The sequence below is a fragment of the Triturus cristatus genome, chromosome 2_1, assembly GCF_964204655.1.
Source record: "Triturus cristatus chromosome 2_1, aTriCri1.1, whole genome shotgun sequence".
Classification (NCBI taxonomy): domain Eukaryota; kingdom Metazoa; phylum Chordata; class Amphibia; order Caudata; family Salamandridae; genus Triturus; species Triturus cristatus.
The window spans coordinates 1180024365-1180047497 of NC_140581.1; the positions used below are offsets into that span (position 1 = coordinate 1180024365).

Genomic DNA, 23133 nt, shown 5'->3' on the forward strand with positions numbered 1-23133 from the left:
AGGTGACTCCTCCCCTGGACCACAGTGCGCATGGGCATCCTCTCCATCCTCAGATTGTTTTTCGCCATTGTGGCAGTGATGGAGTAGATACAGAAAGTGATGACCATGCTATACAGTAATTCTGAGAGCTGCAGCTGCTACAGGCGCCGGGGAGGAGGGTGGGCGATATGAATGTCAGCAGCCCTACATGCCAAGAACAGATGCATACTGGTAAGTAGCATATTCAGTTCGAGGCATGTGGGCTGCTGAATTCATATCTGTGCATAGAATACATAGCAGTACCTCCTATCAGCGGCGGCTACCAGTGCCAGCTGCAGCGATATGAAAAAGAGTTTTGAGAACAGCCTGTCCTACAGCTGCCTGCTGTTTTGAGTGCACATCTACACAATAGTGTTTGGTAAATGTATGTGTAGTGGACCATGTGGCTGCTCTACATATATCATGTAAGGGAATGTTTCCCAGGAAAGCCATGGAGGCCCCTAATTTACGTGTTGAGTGTGCTCGTGGGGGAATCGTTAATGTGCGTTTAGCCTTTTGATAGCAAATTTGAATACATTTAACGATCCATCTGGCTATACCTGCTTTGGAGATGGCGTTGCCTTTGTGTTGTGGGGAAAAGGCAACGAAAAGTTGTTTTGTCTTCCTAAAGTTTTTTGTTCTGTCTATATAGTACATGAGGGCTCTTTTGACGTCTAGTGTGTGGAGCATTCTTTCAGCAACATTTTGTGGATTCTGAAAGAAAACAGGCAGTTCAATCGTTTGATTCATGTGGAACTGCGATATTACTTTAGGCATGAATTTGGGGTTGGGAACCTGTATGAATGGCTCTTGAATGGTTAGTGCCTGGAGTTCACTAACTCTTCTCAACGAAGTGATTGCTATTAGGAAAGCTACTTTCCAGGTGAGGAATTGAATCTCACATGAGTGGAGAGGTTCGAAGGGTGGACCCATCAGCCGGGTGAGGACCAAGTTGAGGTTCCACACTGGTGCTGGTGGGTGTCTGGGGGAATTACTCGTTTAAGTCCCTCCAAGAAGGCTTTGACGGCAGGCACTCTGAATAAAGAGAGGCGCTGCCTGTTCTGGAGATAGGCTGCTATTGCGGTCAAATGGATACGTATTGAGGTGTATGCCAGATTGCATCGGTATAGGTGTAAGAGGTAACCGATTATGTTTTGAATGGATGCGTCTAGCGGGTTAATGTTATTGTTATTGCAATAAATGACAAACCTCTTCCATTTGGCTGCATAGCAAGCTCTGGTAGTGGGTCTCCTAGCTTCTTTAATGATCTCCATACAGTCAGGTGGCAGGTTTAGGTAGCCAAACTCTAGGACTTCAGGAGCCAGATCGCCAGGTTCAGCTGTTGCGGATCTGGGTGCTGAATTTCTCCATGGTTCTGCGTCAAATGCGCGGGTTTGATCCGCAGCCGTTGATGCGGCACCACGGAAAGTTCTAGAAAGGTGGTGTACCATGGCTGGCGTGCCCATGTTGGAGCAACCAGGATGAGTGTCAGTGAGTGTTGTCGCAGTTTGCGTGCCACCAGCGGTATCAACGGCGCTGGGGAAAAAGCGTACGCAAATCTGCCGGACCAGTTCATCCATATCGCATTGCCCTGCGACTGTGGATGTGGGAACCTGGCGGCAAAGCTTTGGCATTTTGCGTTTTCGCTTGTGGCGAATAGGTCTATCTCTGGATGACCCCACTGTTGGAAGTACGGTTGGAGTACTGACGGGTGTAGCTCCCACTCGTGCATCTGGTGGCTGTGTCTGCTGAGCAGATCCGCCATCTGGTTGTCTTTGCCGGGGAGGTGTTCCGCCATGAGGAAGATGTTCCTCTGAATGGCCCACTTCCACATGCCCTGAGCCAGATGAGACAACTGTGGAGAGTGTGTTCCTCCCTGCTTCTGTATGTAGTACATGGCAGTCATGTTGTCCGTCCGGATCAACACGACTTTGTTGCACAAGTGTACTTTGAATGCCTTCATTGCCAGGAAGATTGCCATCAGTTCTAGAAGGTTGATGTGCATCTTCTTTTGTTGCATTGTCCATAGTCCCTGCACTGTGTAATTAAGTACATGAGCTCCCCAACCCTGGAGAGACGCGTCCGCCGTCAGTATTATTTGTGGAACAGGCTCCTGGAACGGTCGGCCCTTGCAAAGGTTTTGTGGATTCCACCAATGCAGAGAGTTGTATGCCCGACCGCTCACCAACACTAGGTCTTTTAATTGCCCGTGAGCCTGATTCCATTGACGTGCCAAGCACTCCTGAAGCGGGCGCATATGTAGTCTTGCGTGCGGGACTATGAAAATGCAGGAGGCCATCATGCCTATCAACTGCATGAACACTCTCGCAGGAAGGGAGTGTTGGGGTTTGAACTTTGAGATCAGCATTTGCATGCTGTTGATCGTCACTAAATTTGGCTGAGCTGTGGCTGCCAGAGTGTCTATGGTCGCACCTAGGTACTGTTGTACGTGTGCGGGTTGGAGATGTGATTTTGGGTAATTTAGTGAGAATCCCAGACTGTGAAGAAGGTGAATGGTGCGGGACATGTGGCTGGCACATTGCTGGGCTGACTTTGCCTGAACAAGGCAGTCGTCCAGGTAAGGGTAGACGTGAATGTGTTGTCTCCGTAGATGTGCAGCCACTGTAGCTAGGCACTTTGTGAAAACTCTGGGTGCTGTTGTCACACCGAAGGGGAGGACTTTGAATTGGTAGTGCTGCCCCTGAATAGTGAACCTGAGATATTTTCGGTGTGACGGGTGTATAGGTATGTGGAAATACGCATCTTTGAGGTCTAGCGTGGCTAGGAAGTCTCCCTGTCTGAGTAGCGGGAGAACCTGCTGTAGGGTGAGCATGTGGAAATGCTCTGAGAGAATGTAGTGGTTGAGGGGTCTCAGGTCTAGTATAGGTCTGAGTGACCCGTCCTTTTTTGGTATTAAGAAGTACAGAGAGTACACCCCTGTCCCTTGCTGGTGGACGGGCACGACCTCTATTGCGCCTTTTTGCAGCATACTTAGCACTTCCTGCTGTAATAATGCTAAGTGCTCTGAGGACATAGGACGGTGCTTTGGCGGTATTGTGGGTGGAGTGGAGGTTAATTCGAGGCAGTAACCGTGTTGGATAACATCTTTGACCCACCTGTCCGTGGTGATGGTAGTCCACGTGGACAGGAACTGCTGGAGTCTTCCCCCGACAGGTGTTATGTGGTCGGGGGGAAGGGAGAGGGCGTCACTGTTTGTTCTTGGGGGAGGACCTGGTAACCGCGTCCTCTGCCCTTTGTGCTGGAGCCACGATATCCACCTCGGATGTTTTTATCGTAGGTACTTTGTGTGCCCCCTTTATTGTAGGTTTGCTGTGACCCCTGTCCTCTACCCGCTCCTCTATTTCCGGGGCGACGAAAGGAGCCACTACGAAATGTCTGCGTTTGCAGAGCCCCCATTGACTTTGCAGTGTCTGTGTCTTTTTTTATCTTTTCTAGGGTGGTGTCAACCTCTGGTCCGAATAAGTAGTCGGGGTTGACCAGCTGATTGAGGATGTTATTTTGAACCTCAGGTTTGAATCCGGAGATTCGTAACCAGGCGTGTCGTCTTAGCATGACGCTGGTGTTTATTGCTCTCGCAGCTGTGTCGGCGGCATCCAGTGCACACTTAATGGATGCGTTTGTGAGAAGTTGTCCCTCCCTGATGAGGAGCTCCGCTGCCTCTTTGTACTCGTCAGGTAGATGTTGGAGTAGGGTCTCTAACGTGTCATAATGTGAGCGATCGTAGCGAGCTAGGAGCGCCTGTGTATTGGCAATGCGCCATATGTTTGCCGCCTGGGCTGCAATCCTTTTTCCGGAGGTCTCTAGCACCTTGGACTCTTTGTCCGGGGGAGGAGCATCACCAGTTGTCTGCGAGTGTGCCCGTTTGCGAGCATTAGCAACCACGATGGAGTCCAGAGGCAACTGGCCTCTAATGTACGTAGGGTCCCCAGGTGCTGGCTTGTATTTTTTCTCGATCCTGGGGTTTATTACCCGTGCCCTGGTGGTTTCTTTGAAAATGTCCTTTGCTGGCTTGAGGACACCTTTCAACATGGGCAGAGTTTTTACAGTCCTCTCTGAGGATGCGAAAGTGTCCACCAAGAAATCGTCCTCGATTGTGTCTGAGTGGAGTTGCACTCCATGATTGGCTGCGGCACATTCAATGAGGGCGTTGAATGCAGCAGTGTCCTCTGTGGGAGACGTTTTTGCGCCATAAAGCTGCGTGTCCTGTGTTTCCATAGCGGCACCTGGGTCTACAGGGTCATCCCAAGCTTGATCAGGGTCCTGCTGGCCTTCAGGGTCCATATCCCTGGGGTAGGTGGTGTCGTCACCCATGTAGTCCTCTAATGCGTCCGTGTCGGAGTGCGTCGGAGAGAAGGACTGTGGATCTGGGTAAGAGGTGTGGAGGCGTTCATAAAGAACTGGTTCCGATTCCGCCGGCAGTTTTTGCTTTAGCGGGATCCTGTAAGAGTCCAAAGCCTGCTCGGAAGTGATCTTCCGCTTTCTGAGCATGAGCCGGCCTGTGTCGGCGTCGATGAAGTGGGACGGTGATGTCCCAGTAGGAGAGTGTGCAGTAGATGGGGACCTTGTCTGGGTGACACGTGTTCTGATCTCGAATAGTTTCGGCGCCGTGGATGGCGGCAAACCAAAGGTGATGTTGGTTGGTGCCGAAGGTGCCTTTTGAGCCTTTTTCGGCTCGGAGCCCGACGTGGCCTGGAGGGCTGCCTTTTCTCTGATGCGTTGCAAGGATGCTGCAACTTGTCGCACCTGGAACTCCGACGGTTCTTTGGCGCCGAGTGGTTCTGTCGAGGTAGGTGTGGACTTCTTTGGAGCCACAGGGTCATCAAGTCGAGGAGAGGTAGTAGCTGTCGACGGCGTCGATGGTTGGACCGTAGTCGCTGCTTTCGATGCGGATTGCGATGCAGCGGCCATTTCAACCTTGGTGGTCGGTGCTGATTGTTTCGGTGCCGGGGGCCGAGGCGCTTTGGCGGTACCGATGGCCTTTCTCTTTGGGTCGGCGCCGACATCGGATGCAGCGAGTTTGGCACCGAAGTCCCTTTTGGTGCGGTCGGAGCCGACGGTTTTGGCTGGCGTCGAAGGTGTGGTGGTCCTCGAGCCGACCATTATTAGTTTCACTTTCGGTTTCTGTGGAACCGGTGCGACGATTGGTTTCGGTTTCGTGGAAGGGAAACCAGTATTTTTGGGTAATAATGGCTCTCGCTGGATGTCCGAGGCCGGGCCAGAGGGCGGGGCCGAAGAACTGCGGGATTGATCTTGGGTAAGGCCCGAAGGCGATCCCTCGACCGGAGCCGTAGACTGACGCACTGGGATATCCTCCGTTTGGACGGGTAGGCCCTGCTCGTCACCGGAGCTACCTTCTTCGGCCCCCAAGGCCTCATCGTAGTCTCCTACCTCATCGTCGGCTTCTTCCCTGTGAAAAAGCTCTTCATCTACGTCTTCCGATCTGGGACCGTGTTCGGAAGCGGGGCTGGAGGGTATGTTTTCCACGCTTTCAACATCTTCGTCCTCGGTGCTGAAGATGTTGGTCGGGGCCGGTGCCGTTTGCTGCGCTTCAAGTCTCGCGGCTCGTCGATTCCGGAGAGTCTTCTTGGATCTGAATCGGGCACAGGCCATACATTTCGATTCGTCGTGATCCGGTGAGAGGCATTTGTTGCACACCGGGTGGACGTCGATATGTGGATATTTCGCGTGGCAAACAGGACACCGCTTGAATGGGGTCCTCGATTCCATCGTCGATGTAGAGTCGATGGGCGGATATAATGGATCCGAAAGAGTTGTTAAAGTCGCTAAACTAGCAAGTAAACTGTCGATACCGATCGGGAACAGTACCGACGAAAACTAAAGGCCTTTTGGCCTGAAAACTAAATTTTCCTAACTTGAGTCAAGATAAGCACATCCGAACCCAATGGCGGAAAAAAACAATCTGAGGATGGAGAGGATGCCAATGCGCACTGTGGTCCAGGGGAGGAGTCACCTATCTCAGGATACTTCGAAGACTCTTCCAGGACAACAACGTGCAAACATCCGGACCCAACACTAGGCGGCGATCTATGCACAGATATGAATTCAGCAGCCCACATGCCTCGAACAATAGAATTCTGCAAAAATCTTCAAAAATCATAGTGATCGTGCAGAAATGGCAAACTTCAAACAGTGTTGATGTGTGCAGATTTACAGTGGTGTAGTGATTGTGAGTGTGCCTGTGGTGTTGTGTGTACCTGTGTGTGTGCTGTCCTAGGTAGGGGTGTGCAGTATTCTGTCAGGAATGTTGGTTTGCAAAGTTAAGTCAGGGATTCTGGTCTGTGAATGTAAGGCGTGTCAGTGTGTAAAAATGAGAAGCAGTATGCAGTTCAGCATGACTGGTGGGGCAGCGAAGATATGTAACTTATCTTTTGAACAAATAGCGTGCTTTATAGTAGAAACAAAACTGCTATGGTCTACATATTTCTTTCCATTTCCCTCTCTACCAAGACCTTTTAGTATCCATGCCACTACAGTACTCTTGAAACTCCATAAAATCAACTAGATTATAACGTGAACCTGAAACCTGATGCACTCTGTGATAAAGGTCTCGTTTCTTTGGCACTCACTGCTGGGGCATTGAGCTCCCTTGCAAGTAGGCACTTACCTAGGAAGTCGAAGCAAGCATTGTTTAATCCTTGGTTGCCCTGTCAAGAGAGACCAGCAGTAATCTCAAGGAATCTGAACCCAAATGAAAACCCAACTCTCTATGAACTGTGTTCCACTGTACAGTCTTCCTTAGGCTCGTCTGTCAAGTGTGAGAGCATGTGTAAGCACTCGTGTATTTTTCTAGATGTGAACATCAGAAAGGCACACAGGGGATAATCTTTCATGGCATATATGTACATCACAATGGCAGGCAGAGGGTTAAACTTGAAAATCAATGGGAATTATAGTATTGGGGTGTAGAAAACATTTTAAATTAACAGTTAATTCCAACTAGGACTACTAATTAAATTAATGAGAGTCAAATGGTACTTAAAACATTAATCAACCAAATAACCTAAGACGAGATCAATAGAATTTGCTAAACGTTTTCTGTTTTAGCGAATGACGTGGAAAACTGCGTCTCCTCTATGCCATGGCAAATGGTTTCACAAACAACGGAGATGCCACCAAGACCTCCAACTGCTAACAACTACCTCCATACACAAACCTGATTTCTCCCAGGAAAAGGGCATGGCATAACAGGCTTTGACCATAAAATCAAGAGGCATTTAAATATTGGACTTTTTCACAAACTTATGAGTGATCACAAATGATGCCTTTTTATATAATGGATACAAAAATATTGTTTGAAGTGGCAGCAACAGTAAAATGGTGTAATCTAAATGCAACAGACAACATACTCACTTGACTGTAATAACATCAAACACTTACCTGTTCTTCCAATGCCTGCACTACAATGGATAACAATAGGTGGGCCAGCTGGATGTCCAGTCCACTGTGGTCCCAAGGCCTGTACCGCTGCAGCTTGATGCTGTTTCACCTGGGCACGGAAGTCTAACATAGCAGAAGCAGATTTGGGTACTCCAAAGTCAGGCCAGCTCATATACTGATAGTGTGCAACATTTCGGCTTTCCCCTGTCTTTAAAAATCAGGAGACATTTAATACAACTGATTAGGTTAAATTCCACTAATTATACCCAAATAGATCTAAAATGTCTGTGAGTGAATGAAAGGTTTATTGCTAAATTACTTAAAACCATTTGCAATATTTCAGACATTGATAAAAAAACACAGTTAAAAATTCTATCTGAATCACACAAATTATATAGAATGTTCGTTCATCTTAAAAAAAGTATTGTTTTAGCAGCATTGATTGAAAGTAAATGACAGTTCCCTGTCTTGAGGCTGTCATGCGGCAGGAATGGAAGAAGGTGATGGCATCGATACAAGCCGCAGGGATGTCTAACCGCCTCAGGGTTAAAGTGACCAAGTGCCTTGTACTGCTGCCTTGTACTGCTTAATGAACTTAATGAACAAGTTACTTACCTTCGGTAACGATGTATCTGTAAGAAACATTAGTTAGTTAGATTCCTCACCTTAGAATATCCCCAGGCGTCAGACTGGATCCGGAAGATTTTTCGTCAGCAATACCCCTTGCGCGTCGCTAGGCGTCGTCTGCGGCTCCGCGTCCGTCGTCGGCGTCGTGCGCCGGAATGACGTCGGAGTACTTAGACGCCGCCCTCGCGCGCTGACGTCAGTTCTTGTACATAGCCTTCCGCGCCAGGAACGCAGAGCCATGCAAAGACCGACACTGGTGCCAAAAATAAAATCTAGGGGCCTGAAAAGGATAACCTTAACCCTAGATGTCAGTTCGCAGAACGGGGAGGATGGGTGGGTCGGTGAGGAATCTAACTAACTAATGTTTCTTACAGATACATCGGTACCGAAGGTAAGTAACTTGTTCATCTGAAAGAAACACGTTAATTAGATTCCTCACCTTAGAATAGATACCCAAGCAATACCATCCCCGGTGGTGGGTCTGCGAACCAAGATCACACCAGAAAGTCCTGGAGGACAGAACGGCCAAAGAAGCCATCCCTCCGGACTTGGCTGTCAAGGCAATAATGCCTGGCAAACGTGTGTAGCGAAGCCCACGTCGCCGCCTGACAGATGTCCTGCAAAGGGACTCCCCGTCCCAAGGCAGTAGTAGCCGCTGTGGCCCGAGTAGAATGGGCGCGCAGCCCAACAGGAGGGTCCTTTTTTGCCAAAGAGTAACAAATTTTGATGCACAAAACGACCCACCGAGAGATGGTCCGTTTGTGCACAGCTTTCCCCTTCTTAGCACCCACGTATCCAACGAAAAGTTGGTCGTCCACCCGGAACTGCTTTGTGCGGTCCAGATAAAAGGAGAGCGCACGTTTTGGGTCCAGACGGTGGAGCCTCTCTTCCTCTTTGGAAGGATGCGGAGGCGGAAAGAAGGTGGGCAAGGTGACAGACTGCCCAAGATGAAAAGGAGTCACCACTTTCGGAAGAAAGGAGGGACGAGGCCGAAGGACAACCTTGTCCGGATGAACAGACAGAAAAGGAGGCTTTGAAGATAAAGCCTGGAGCTCACTCACCTGTCTAGCCGAGGTGATGGCTACCAGAAAAGCAGTCTTAAGAGTCAGAAGACGAAGAGGACAATTGTGAAGAGGCTCGAAGGGAGCGCACATCAGGAATGTCAAGACCAGATTCAAGTCCCACTGAGGCATTACAAAAGGGACAGGAGGGAACGTGTGAGTAATGCCTTTTAGAAAGCGTGTAACCACAGGGGACTTGAAAAGAGAAGGCTGACCAGGAAGCCGCAAGAAGGCAGAGATGGCAGCAAGATAACCTTTCAGGGTGCCCAGGGCAGAGCCCTGCCGTGCCAGAGAAAGAAGAAAGAGGAGAACCTCAGAAAGAGGGGCGGAAAGGGGATCCACAGCCTTTGCTGTGCACCATGCCACAAATTTATTCCACCGGCAGGCGTATACCGTCTTTGTGGAGGGACGCCTGGCTGCCAGAATGATATCACAGACTTCAGGAGGCAAGTCAAATGGCATCAACTGCCGCCGCTCAAACTCCACGCATGGAGGTGGAGGCTGGACAGGTTCGGGTGGAGGACCGTCCCCTGCTGCTGCGACAGAAGATCCTCCCGAAGGGGCAGACGTATCGGGGGATCGGTCAACATACTGAGTAGCTCGGGATACCAGTATCTTCGTGCCCAATCCGGAGCCACCAAGATGGCTTGGGCCCGGTCGTGCCTGATCTTCTTCAGCACTCTGGGCAGAAGTGGTATAGGCGGAAAGGCGTACAACAGACCGCAACTCCACTCGTGACGAAAAGCGTCGCCGAGCGAGTGCCGCCTTGGAAATTCCAACGCGCAGAACTGCTGACATTGCGCGTTCTCTTCGGTGGCGAATAGATCTAACCAAGGCTCTCCCCACTGCTGAAAGAGACCTTGCGCCACTTCGGAGTTCAGACGCCATTCGTGATCCATCATGCACCGGCGGCTGAGTTCGTCCGCTCTGGCGTTCAGAGAGCCCGCCAGATGTTGAACCACTAGGGTGACGCCCTGGTGTTCCAGCCACGTCCAGAGGCGCAGAGCCTCCTGACAAAGGGTCCACGACCCCACCCCGCCCTGTTTGTTGCAATACCACATGGCGGTGGTGTTGTCCGTGAACACCTGCACGACACTGCCCCTGACAGAGGGAAGGAAGGCTTTCAGTGCAAGTCGGATCGCCCTCAACTCCAACAGGTTGATGTGGAGACGAGACTCCGCCGGAGACCAGAGGCCTCTGATCTCCGCCTCTCCCATATGGCCACCCCATCCCAGGAGTGACGCATCCGTCACTACGACATGCTCCGGTTGGGGAAGGGAGAGGCTCCTGCCCATGACCCAATCGCGGTCCGTGAGCCACCACTGCAACTGCTGTGCAGTGCCCTCCGAGATCAAGACATGGTCGGACAGGTTGCCGTGATGCTGGGCCCACTGAAACTTCAGGTCCCACTGCAGAGCCCGCATGCGCCGCCTGGCGTGATGCACTAGTAGGATGCAGGAGGCCATCAGCCCCAGAAGCCGCAACACTAGCCTGACCGAAACCCAGGATAGAGGCCGAAAGATGGGAATCAGGGCCTGTATATCCCGGACCCGCTGTTCCGGTGGATAGACCCGGAACTGCGCTGAATCGAGAACCGCTCCGATGAAGAGGAGCTTCTGAGAGGGACTCAGGTGTGACTTCGGCACGTTGATGGAAAACCCCAGCAAATGCAGGAGATCCGCCGTAGTCTGGAGGTGGGAGACGACTGTCTGGGGCGAGCCCGCCTTCAACAACCAGTCGTCGAGATAGGGGAAGACTGGAACCCCTGATCTGCGCAGATGAGCTGCGACCACCGCCATCACCTTCGTGAACACCCGAGGGGCACTGGTGAGGCCGAAGGGGAGCACGGTAAACTGAAAGTGCTCTGGGCCCACCGTGAACCGCAGGTAACGCCGGTGGGCCGGCAGGACGGGGATGTGGAAATAAGCGTCCTGCAAGTCCAACGCTACCATCCAGTCTCCGGGGTCTAGGGCAGCTAGAACCTGAGCCAAAGTCAACATCTTGAACCTTTCCCTCCGGAGGAAGGCATTGACGTTCCGAAGGTCCAAGATAGGGCGGAGGCCCCCTTTGCCCTTCTTGGGAACCAGAAAGTAGTGGGAATAACAACCACGACCTACTTCTGGGCTCGGAACGCGCTCGACGGCCCCCTTGGCCAAGAGGGCGGAAACCTCCTCGTGGAGAAGATGCAAATGATCCCCCGAGATACGGTGGTGCTGCGGTGGCATGGCTGGAGGGGTCGTCTCGAAGGGAAGGGAGTAGCCCCTTCGGACGATTTGCAGCACCCACCTGTCCGATGTGATGGACCGCCAGTGGAGCAGGTGATGGCGAACTCTGCCGCCCACTGGCGTGGAATGGGCCTGAAAGCTCGGACTAGGAAGGCTTTGAGGCGGATGCTGCCGGGGTGGATGTGGGCTGACCTCGTCGTCCTCCAGATCCGCCTCGGTGGAAACCACGTCCGCGACCGCGCGCAGGTTGGTTCTGCGGCTGGTGGCTAGGCGCACGTGAGGAGGCACCCCTTCCTTGGCCACGAAAGGGGCGAAAAGCGGAAGATTGCGACCGCGGGGCCGAGAGGCCCAAGGACTTGGCCGTAGCCCGGGAGTCCTTAAAGCGGTTCAGCGCACTGTCCGCCTTCTCGCCAAACAGGCGAGTGCCATCAAACGGCATGTCCATGAGAGTGCTCTGGACATCGCCGGAAAACGACGTGGACCGCAGCCAGGCGTGACGTCGAAGTGCCACAGTGGTGGAAATGGCCCTACCCAGCGAGTCCGTGGTGTCAAGCCCACAACGTATGGCATGTCGCGCGGCATCCCTCCCATCGGCCAGAGCCTGGGTAAGTCGTGTCCGGACCTCCTCCGGACACAGGGGCAGCGCGTCTTCCACCGCATCCCACAGAGAGTGGGAATAACGGTGCAAGAGACAAGCGGTGTTCAAAGACCGCAGGCCCAAACTAAGGGATGAGAACAGTTTCTTGCCAAACTGCTCCAGTCTCTTGGAATCCCGGTCCGGCGGGGCGGTCGGGAAAGAGGATTGGGAGGTGGAGGCCTGGATAACCAGGCTCTCAGGGGTAGGGTGTTGGGACAGAAAACTGGGGTCGCCCGGAGCAGGGCGGTGGCGCCTGGCAACGTTCCTGTCCACAGGAGGAACTGTGGAGGGCTTGGACCAGATGCCCTGGAGAACGTCAGTGAGGGCTTCATTGAACGGCAGCAGAGGCTCAGTGGAGCTTGCTGTAGACTGAAGCACCTCAGTGAGGACGTTCGTCCTCACAGCCACGGCAGGTAGCTCGAGCCCAAGGGCTGCGGCCGCCTTGCGCAGCACCACGGAGAAAGCAGCACCCTCCTCCGAAGCCACAGTCGGAGGAGAGATGAACCCAGTGTCTGGCGAGGTATCCAGACCACTGGCCTCCCCCAGTTCATCTGCCCAGTCCTGGGACAGTTGGGCCTGATGGGCCATAGGATCCTCGGATCCCTCCCAGTAGTCCCCATCATCCGACTCCTGGTGTAGAGGAGAAAGTAACGGAGCCGGGCGGTAGACAAAATGTGTCTCTAGCGGCGTCGATCTCGGCGTCCATCGATGCCGGACCGGCGCCGGGCCCGGACCGGGACTAAACTGGGGCACGGCGTCGAGCGGAGTCGACGTCGGCGTCGGGGGTGGAACCGGAGTCGACGCCGGTGGAGGAGTGACAAGGTTGACCGGCGTCGACGGGGACTCGAGAACGGGTCCCTCGGGCGCTTGCGGCGTCGAGGCCGGAGCCGTCAACGGCGCCGGAGCCGCCGGCTGGCAAGGCAACCCAGTCGGGTCCGCGGGGCCCGAAGGCGCACCAGCGGGCGCCGACGGCGGAGCCAGGTTCCTCATGGCCGAGAGGAAGGCACTGACTTCCGCCGGCGTCGCGTTAGTCCCAGGGACCGGAGGGTATGGGGACGGACGCGGCGCCTGCGGCTCCGCCGGAGCCGCGGGGGTGGAACCACCCTGACCCTCGACCGAGTCGCGCGACCGGCGAGGGGAGTCCGAAGAGCGATGACGTCTCTTGGACTTCTTGGAATGCTTCGACTTACCCGAAGACTTTGATCCCGACGACTGATGGTGACGTCGGCTGCGGCTCCGCGACCGATCCTTGGACCTCCTCCTGGACCGGGATCGAGAGACGCGCGGAGCCGAGTGGCGAATCTCGAGAAGCTTACGGGACCGCTCCCGTCTAGCCTTCGAGGTCAGGGCCTTACAGTCCGAGCACGACTCCGCGTCGTGGTCGAGGCCCAAACAGTACAGGCACCGGCGGTGATGGTCCGTAACCGACATCAATCGGCTACAGTCCGTACAGGCTTTAAACCCAGGCATCCTACCGGCACCGGTGTCGATAGACAGGATCAAAAAGGATCAAAAAGTTAGTCAAAAATTGACTAAAGGGGTAGCTCTCCCGGATCTGCGCTTACTGGCGCGGAAAAAAGAAGAACTGACGTCAGCGCGCGAGGGCGGCGTCTAAGTACTCCGACGACGTCATTCCGGCGCACGACGCCGACGACGGACGCGGAGCCGCAGACGACGCCTAGCGAAGCGCAAGGGGTATTGCTGACGAAAAATCTTCCGGATCCAGTCTGACGCCTGGGGATATTCTAAGGTGAGGAATCTAACTAACGTGTTTCTTTCAGATGTTAGAACTGTTTACTTGTTGCTTGTGCCAGCCCCGCTAGTGTCATCAGGACCTTCTTTGTCAGAGAGCCGAACACGCAGCTCAGCCATATACTTCCCAAATTTGGCCAATTCTGTTGGTACTGTGCAAAAGAACAACGCAGATATTGCTTTTTTGCACGAGCACCTTTAGATAGACACATCGGTTTTAACAGCTTCGGACGTAGTGGTAGCAGGCCAGGGCAACAGCATACCAAATGCTGCTGGGACTTCATTCTGTACTTGCAGATTCTACACCTGGTTATAGAGGCCAGGGATTTCCACCCGGGATTTAGTTCTTTAATTGGAAGGGACAGTAGCCTGGCCCATTGAATATTTTTTAGTGCCTTCCTCCCCAATGCTTGCTTAAGGTAAGGCTGTACTTTATGCTGTTTGTATGATGTAATTAGTCCGGTGAGGCCTCCCCTAGCTGTATAGTTTGATAAGTTGGCTTCACATGATAATTGCTGAATTTGTTTATTAAGTGCATTTTTAATTGCCACGCAGCTTAAACATTCTTGGCCCTAGTTTTGTGTTGCCAGACCATGTGTTTCCACAGCTTTTTGCATGTAATTTTCCATGGGTTGGTGGTCCCTTCATAGATGGGTTTCAGCATGTTCTTTACGCTTCCATTGGGTGCTTTAAGAACTTGGTAATTATTTTTCACCTGCGTTCCCAAGCATTCATGGTTTTGCTGCACCAGGCCAAACTCCAGGCGAATCAGGCTGCTGTGGATATACTTTGTTGACTTAAATATGAGTTTATACACCTGACATTGTGATTTCTCAAGCAGGCTATCCATTTTGCCTCGGAATGCCTGATGTGCATAACCCACTATTGACCTTATTTTACATTGGATGGCTCTTCTCATTGGTCCCGTCGTTGGACTCTGCAGCTTCTCATGGAGTTTGCACAAAGCGTAAATGGTCGACTGAGGTTTTGAAAAAAAAATTTGTAGGTGCAAAGTGCTTTCCCAGAGTCGCTGAGGCATGCTTCAAGATAATTATGTTTTTACAGAGGAAATTGTCTCGTTGCCCAACTTCCATTTGAATATGTCTGTGCTGTGACAACATACAGTTTGGAAGGCCTTCCAAACACACATCAACCAGGTTAGATCTTTTAAAATGAGGCTTCAAACAATTAAGATGCACCTTTTTGGGTCTCGCCTGAGCCAGCACATGCGCTGATCTGGCGAGACATTTAGAAGCTGCTAAAGAAGCTTGTTTTCTTATGTGTGAGTACACGTCTCCTCGCCACAAGCTGTCACAACATTATTCCTCGTGCTGTATTTAGAACGTGACGGCCTAGAGATCGTTACCGCAACGTGGCTCTCGGTGTTCCTAAGAAAATAAATCTACTTGCTGTTCTTACGTCGATTCTTAGCTACTACACTCAGCCAGATGATCACGAACTTCAAGTCAGATGTCCGGATTACTCCAATGGAGTGATGCAATTGCAAAGCCTCCAGCAGTCCAACCCTAAAGTGACCACCAGTTCGCTACTTACAGGGACCGTCCGTGCACTACCTAAATGCAATTACAATACAATTCTGCCTGATGGCTGTCCTCCTGTGTTGATATTTTTAAACAACATAATTGATTCATATTTTTAACACATACGGGTTACATGCCAGCCAATCACAAGAGTGAATACATTGTCAGAGTCGTCTAGGAGTAGACAGTATAATGTAAATATGTAAGGGGAGCTAGGATTGGCGTGTTGGGGCATCCTAGCCAATCCTAATGCGCCAGGCGAAATTCTGAAGTGGTGATTCGTTATGGAGCCTCCTCACTTCCTCTCTGTGTGTCGTTATTTTACAGCGATCCAATTATGCTATTATAGAAACTCCTGCGGGTTCGAGCGTGCCACCCAGACAAGTCCCCAGACAGATGCTCCAATTTGGTTAAACAAGATCATGTTAGACCTTCAGGCATAGATCGAATTATTGATTATTAATCAATTAAAGCCGGTCACAAGTAGACTAGACAAAATATTAAGTGAGATAAAAAACAGAGCGTCTAAAGACCCCCTGGCAGGTGCCCCAAGTACTCTCACACTAGCCCCCGAGTGACCCACCCAGTCACTAAAAAGGTGACTAATGCCAATGAGAGTAGAAACACACATACAATTTTAGCACAAATTCATGAGCCTCCCATCTCCCACGGACAAGTGGCTAGTAATGACACTGCTAGTGAGAGCAACCGGCGCTCGGATAAAGGACCAGGAAAACATAATGTAGACGCACAGTCTCAGCCTTTGGCCGGCCCCTTAAATTATGTAGCTGCCCACGAAAAAAGAGTCCCTCCCCTATACATAAGCAACTCCCCACGATAAACCTTCCACCCGAGGCTTGTCCGTTGGTTGTTGTGTTTGCAGGGGTTCCAGAACTTAAAGAAACACAGAAAGAATCCCAAGAGGAGTTAAAAAATAAACTCATCTTCTGGCTTAACCAGAATAAACGTATTGCCAACAACCAGGTTGGGGAAATCCTTTTGGTGAGACGAGTGAACTGGATAGGGAGGAGCCCGAAAAATATCGAGGGAAACTGCATCATTGCCAATTTTAGGGACAGCAGGGTGGTCGAGCATATTTTGAGTTTGGGACCCTCGGGAAGTATGACAAGCATAAGGCCCCTGCCACTTAGTTTCTTTTATTCAAAGCAACAGGTACTGAATGAGGGACAGCATCATGGGTGGAGACATGCCGAGGGACGACACCCTGGGTTAAACAGAGGTTTGAATTTTGCCCATCAAGCTACGGGGGCCTGGGATGGAGGACACCAGTCCTGGGTAAACAGGTTCGCCCCATTAAGGTCACTAGAGGAGACTGATTGACTTTGCAATTCTCACTCTTCTTTAGCACAGGCTGACATGGATCATATAGGCCTGCTAGATGAAGTTTCTTCGGGATATGGTTTACCCATGGAAGAAGGGCAACCAGCACTTGGGGGGGAGAGGTCTAGGATCTTAGCAAAAACCCAAGGAGCATTAGATACTCCGGGTGTGGGTTGCGCATATACACCCCCTGAGTCAGTCACTTTAGCGACCAAGCGAAGAAACCAAGCTAGTGACTCACAGATCCAATCCCTTGGCAAGGAAAACGGGGGGGGACTTATTATTAATCAAGAACTGGTAGTGGTAGGGCCCGTTACCATCGAAAAAGAGGGCTTGAGAATTATCTCGTGGAACATTGCAGGTATTGCAGGAAAATTTAACAACAAGGAATGGCAGCAGTTTATGACGCCTTTCCATATCATCTGTCTGCAGGAAACCTGGGCTACTGATAACACTCACTACCAAATAGCCGGTTACAAATGCTTCTTTGTACCCGCCCAGAAAACCCTATCAGGCAGGGCCAAGGGAGGCCTGCTTACATATATTGACCTAAATATAGAAGGCAAATGGTCTAAGGTGGATTGGTTCACATGGAACATACAGGCCCTTAGGTTTAGAAACAAAGGGTTGGGCCTTGTTTTGTTCAATGTGTACAATGCCAATGCCTCGGAAAGTGATCTTTCTACTCTGAAGGAGTTGGATGCCAGGTTGAAATATGAACTTGCCATCGCACAGGGTGCTTCGGCCCCTATGTTATTAGTAATGGGTGACTTGAATTGCCATCTATGTCCTGGCCTGTTCCCCTTTAGTGCTAACTGGTCTAAATGCCCCATAGAAAAGGGTCCCCATTTTAGCCACTCGTCAAGTGGCCTGGAATGGGGTAAGTTGATCCACTCCTTTGACCTCGAGCATACAGTCGCCAGGATTACCCTGGGACCGGACGGAACTCTCCCCCCGACTTTTAAGGGGAGAGGGTGTTCGTCCATAGATTACATATTTGTCTCGAGAGGCCTAAAAAGTCGCATTACCAAGGTAGACATCGAGTGGAGTCCTTTTAGCGATCACAATCCTCTGGTAATGGAGCTCTTGCTCCAAGGACAGCAAAAAACTAAGTCAGTGGATGGCACCTTTATGGAAACTGTGACGGCACAGGGCAGAAGGCTTAAGTGGTCAAAAATAGATGGGCCCAGATTCTATAATACCCTGGTGGAAAAAGGCAAGTCTTTCATCGACGAGTGCTTAGATCCACTGGTGGCTGGGGCTTGCCTTATAAAAGCGTTCGACCAAATAACGCGTTTGGTGAACGAATTATTGTTGGCCAAGGCCCCTAAGAAACCTCATTCAGATTCACCAAAATGGTTTGATAGGGGTTGCACACGAGCACTGAAGAACATAAAAATGGCCTTAGAGTAGCAATCCGAGGGACCAGGCTGTAGTTAAAACATGCAGGCTAGCTTATAGGAAGGAGCTAAAAAGACGGAAAGTCACGCTCCAGGTGGAAGCTTGGGCGGCCCTCAGGGAGGCATCTGAAAACAGGGACATCACCGAATTTTGGAGATTAATAAACTCTCCTTGTTTTCAAGACAATAATGCCTCGGAGATTGCCTCAAATATCCTCCCCGAACAATGGATTGCCCATTTTGAGGGGCTATACAATCATGGGAAAGATACTTCATTACAGGAGAAGGGGACGATCATCACGAGTAATCAAGTGGCATTCTCTCTGGAAGAGATTAGATTGGGTATTGAGGGACTCACCAAGAACAAAGCCCCGGGCCCAGATGGGATCCCCCCAGATTTATTTTTAAGTCAAGTGGATCTTTGGGCCCCTATTGTCACTAGAGTGCTGAACGCTGCTATAATGACCGTTTTGCCACGATCATGGTCAACGGCCATTATAGTCCCTATTTTCAAAAAAGGGAGTAAGGATGACCCTCAATGTTATCGGCCTCTCTCTTTGATAGACGTTACTGCTAAAATTTTGGGTAGGGTAGTCTTGACCCGATTGACCGAGTGGGCTGAGGACAATAATATAATCTCAGATGTCCAGTACGGATTTAGGACTGGCAGGTCATCCAGCGATCAATGCCTGAACCTATATATGCTGGTAGCAAAGTACACCAAGACCAGCAACGAAGCCATGTACCTGGGGTTCATGGACTTGGCCGCTGCATTTGACCATGTCAACAGGAAGAAGTTATGGGCCATGATGAGTCAGCTTGGAATTGACCCTGGGTTAATCCACATTTTGAGGGAATTACATAGCGATACCTCGGCTAGGGTACGGTATAACAAAGATGGGGGTCTGACTGAATCTTTTGGATGCACAAGTGGAGTGAGGCAGGGATGCATCTTAGCCCCTTTTTTGTTTTCGCTGTACATTAATAATCTGGAACAATCCCTCAATAATTTAAAAGTAGATTGCCCAAGGGTTGGGACTCGTAATTTCCCAGTGCTGCTGTATGCAGACGATGCGGTTCTGTTGGCACGGACCCCCAAGAGTCTGCAGATCCTCATCGATGGGTTCGTTAAATTCATGGAGACAATTGACCTGTCTATCAATCTAAAAAAATCATATGTTATGACAGCAGGCCATAGGCCATTGACCGGCTTCACCTATAGGATTGGTACCCATACTCTTGAAAGGGTGCAAACATTCTCTTACTTAGGGGTGCTATTTGACGATTCCTTAAAATTCACATCCCTTGCACAAGAAAGAAGTGGAAAACTGGTTGCATCTTTTGGTGCAATCTCCGGTTATGGGAGAAAAGTTGGCCGTTGGAGCCCAGAACAAACAACAAATTTGTATGGTTCAATGTGTTGCCCAAAAACTATGTACGGTTCAGAAGTTTGGGGTTTTATAAACTTGGATGGTATACAAAGGGAAGAAAACAAAATATTTTGTTCGATATTGAACGCCCCCAACTGTACGCCAGCTGTTATTGCCCATAAAGAACTTGGAAGACCCTATATAGAGGATCTGATCAAGTTCAGACCAATTTTGGCCTGGCTTAAACTATGGACGAATCCTGAAGCAGCACTGAGTAGGATGATCATGCAAGATTGCCGGGGAAGAGACAAATATTTGAAAATCCCATGGATCAGCTATATCAAGAATACTTTGGAAAACATGGGTTATCCAGAGATGTTTCTTAACCCTTCATCGATCACAGCACAGGATAAGTTAAAACTAAAGAGAAGCTTCCTGGAACTTAGAGCAGCAGAAAGGAGCACACTAGAAGAGACTAAACCCTCGGTGAGCGCCCATAGCTTGCTTGTAATGACTAGTGGGTTGGAACCATATCTGTGAGTCCATTATAATGCCCAAGAGAGGTTTTTAATGGCACGTTTTAGGCTCAATTTTTTACCTTATTTATTGGCTGAACCAGCTGGTTTTAACAGGTCTATTGAGCAGAAGGGTCCCTGCGGCTGCGACAATAGGTCTCCGCAGGACACCCTTCATTTTGTACTTGTATGTCCTATGTATAGCCTCCCTAGACGTAGATTTTTGATAGGCATTTTGAAAAAGGAAAGATTCACTCGGGCAAAGGAGGCCTTGACTTTTCTACAAAGGGCTAGTGAACCATTGACTTTATGTGCAGTGATAAGTTTCTTAAAATTTGCATCTAGACTCAGAGTCTCTAGAGGGTAGATCCACTCAGGAAGCCCGTAGAATTGGCAATGTGTTAGTTTTAGGCAACCCACTTCTGAGATTGGTATGTGACCAATGATATATTTGCACATAAATAGTATCATTCAATGTTCTATGAATTGATTTAATATTGTCTTAAATGTATATTTGTCTAATCTTTTATGATGATTTTTAACCATCGAATAAAGAACTATTGAATTGAATTGAATTGACTTTAGCCTAGTTATTCATCAAACAAATAGGGGACCATAATTCTAGAGTGCTCAGTCTCTATTAAGAGTCCAGCTGGGTCGGGCCCGGAGGAACAACGTTCGTATTGTCGGGGTGCCGGAGGGACGGGAGGAGGAGGCGGCAGATTTGTTTGTGGAAGACCTGATCCTCACCCATCTCCAGCCCCGGGGGCTGAGTAAACTTTTCGCGGTGGAACGTGCTCACAGGGTCCCCGGAGGAAGACCTAAGGTCGGAGCTCCGCCGCGGCCTCTCATTGCCTGGATTTTTAACTTTCGGGACAGAGACGCTATCTTGCAGACTTCCAGGCTACAGGGACCGGTCAAGCTTGATAATATGGACGTGAATTTCTACCCTGACTTTACTCCGACGGTCCAAAAGCAGAGACTGAGTTTTCTCGGAGTTAAACGTCGCCTACGGGACATGAACCTTAAGTACTCAATGCTTTTTCCAGCTAAGCTGAGGGTGGAGGTGGATGGTCGCACGCACTTCTTTGACCGTCCCGAGGCGGCTGGGGACTGGTTGGATACTCTGCCTGGGGATCGGGGCCGGGGGGGTGGGGGGGGTGCGGTTGGCGGGGAGGGCGCGCCGGATCAGAACTGAGGGGTGAATAGTAGGCCTTGCTCTGGACAACATTTTGGTTACCATTCACTGATCGTGTATGTTCCCCTCCTATGGAGGTCGTACGGGGTCCGTTGGGGGCCTTCCCTCCTCCTCTGGGGGACTAGTTAGTTTTTTATCTATGGGGCGACAGGCACACTGCACTTTGGGGGGGCTGTCTGGGCTCATGCAGGGGTGCAGGGAGGGGGGAGTTCTGTTGGGATGGGTGGGTGGGGGTGGAGTGTTGTTTGTTTGCACCGCAAGGCGAACCCTTTACTGTATTGTTGTTTTTGAGATGCTCTTTGGGGGACGATTGATGGCTTCCATGTATGATGGGGGGTAGGGACCTGACTGTGTTATCATGGAACGTTAACGGACTGGGGGATAGGATTAAGCGTGGTGTGGTCCTGCAGTATTTGAAACGAATTTCGCCAGATGTGATCTTCCTGCAGGAGACACACCTTATAGGTAATTCCTTTCATGCCATGAATCGGAGAGGCTATCGCTTGGTGGCCCATTCGGGCTTCACCTCGGGCTCGCGGGGGGTGGGCATCATGATTAAGAACTCGCTCCCATTGGAGATTGATGAGGTGCGCCATGATGAGAGGGGACGTTACACTGTCTTGGTGGGTAGAATGGAGGGCAGAGTGGTCGTTTTTGTGTCAGTGTACGTTCCGCCGGGGTTGCAATCTACCACGTTTGCGGACCTGGGGCGCCTCCTCCTTGACCTCCCGGATGGGCTTCTGGTAGTTGGGGGGGACTTCAATGCGGTGGCTTCAGGGTCTATGGATCGCCATCCTCCCAGGGACCTCCCCCGGGCACAGGCGTGGCTGTCTGGCCTTTTAGATACACTAGGATTGGTGGATTGCTGGCGACTAAAGTATCCTGCACAGCTGCAATACACCTTCCACTCGGGTGCCCATGGCAGCCTCTCGTGGCTTGATTATATCCTTGTTCCTGCGGCCTATGCTGGGAGGGTGGGAGAGGTGCGCCATTTGGCGCGGGGTATTTCAGATCACTCCCCACTACTGCTGCATCTTGGTGTCTTCCCGAGGGGGGAGGGCAGGGTAGCCCCGATCAATGCCTGGTACCTGCGCGACCCCACTATTCGGGCCGAATTGATCAAATCCTTGCAGCGGTACTTTGAGGAGAATGTGGGGTCTGTCCCTTCTGCCATCTCCCTTTGGGAGGCTTTTAAGGTAGTTCTTAGGGGGGAGGCCCTCTCCTTTATCTCCCATGCCCGGAGGCGCGAGCGGGAGGAGGTAACCCGGGTGGAGGCCGAAATTACTGAACTAGAGGGTGACCTGGGGAGCGGGGTGACGGATGCCGCATTGCATGTTCTACACCTCAAGCAGGCGGCCTATAGGGCCCTCGTCACGGAGGCGGCCAGGGGCCTCAGTAGAGAGCAACAGGGGCGACTGTATGATGTGGGTGATAAGGCTGGTAAATTGATAGCGTGGTTGGATAAAAAGGAGAGAGCGAGTCGTGTGGTTCCGTTGATTGAGAGGATGGATGGTGTATGTGTCACCGAGCCGGACGCCATTGTCTCCTGCTTCGCGGATCATTTCCGCGAGGTATATACCCCGGTTTCTCCCTGCTCGGAGGAGGATTCCCATGCCCTGCTACGGGACATCGCGCTGCCCTCCCTTTCGGTGGAGGATAGGGATTCGCTGGACGCTCCTCCCACCTCGGACGAAATTGCCCTTGCTATCCGCTCCGTCGCATCTGGCAAGGCCATGGGCCCCAATGGCATCCCTATCGAGCTGTATAAGCTGCGACCGGATGTACTGGCGCCCCACCTGCGCGCGATGTTCCTGGCGGCCCGCTCGCGGGGTTCCCTTCCGCCGGACCAGCGTCTGGCCACGATCGTGGTGATCCACAAGGAGGGGAGACCCCGTGAGCGGGTCACATCCTATAGGCCTATCTCGCTCTTGAACGCCGAGCCCAAAATCCTCGCCAAGGTGCTGGCCAACCGGCTGGTCGGCGTGGTGGGCGATTTGGTCCACCAAGACCAGTCCGGCTTCATACCCCA

The 23133-nt window shown here is 51.2% G+C and overlaps 1 protein-coding gene across 2 annotated transcripts in view; it reads right to left on the bottom strand.

The window, feature by feature from the left end:
- The window catches only part of LOC146866579 (tyrosine-protein phosphatase non-receptor type 9-like), a 998267-nt gene that overhangs the window by 68775 nt on the left and 906359 nt on the right, over window positions 1–23133 (bottom strand). For both annotated transcript variants that reach the window (XR_014971897.1, XM_085636628.1), the window contains exon 12: window positions 7438–7645. Coding sequence is in view for 1 of the 2 variants with exons in the window: in XM_085636628.1 (XP_085492754.1) it covers window positions 7438–7645 (208 nt within the window). In the remaining variant the exon portion in view is untranslated. The remainder of the gene's footprint in view (window positions 1–7437; window positions 7646–23133) is intronic.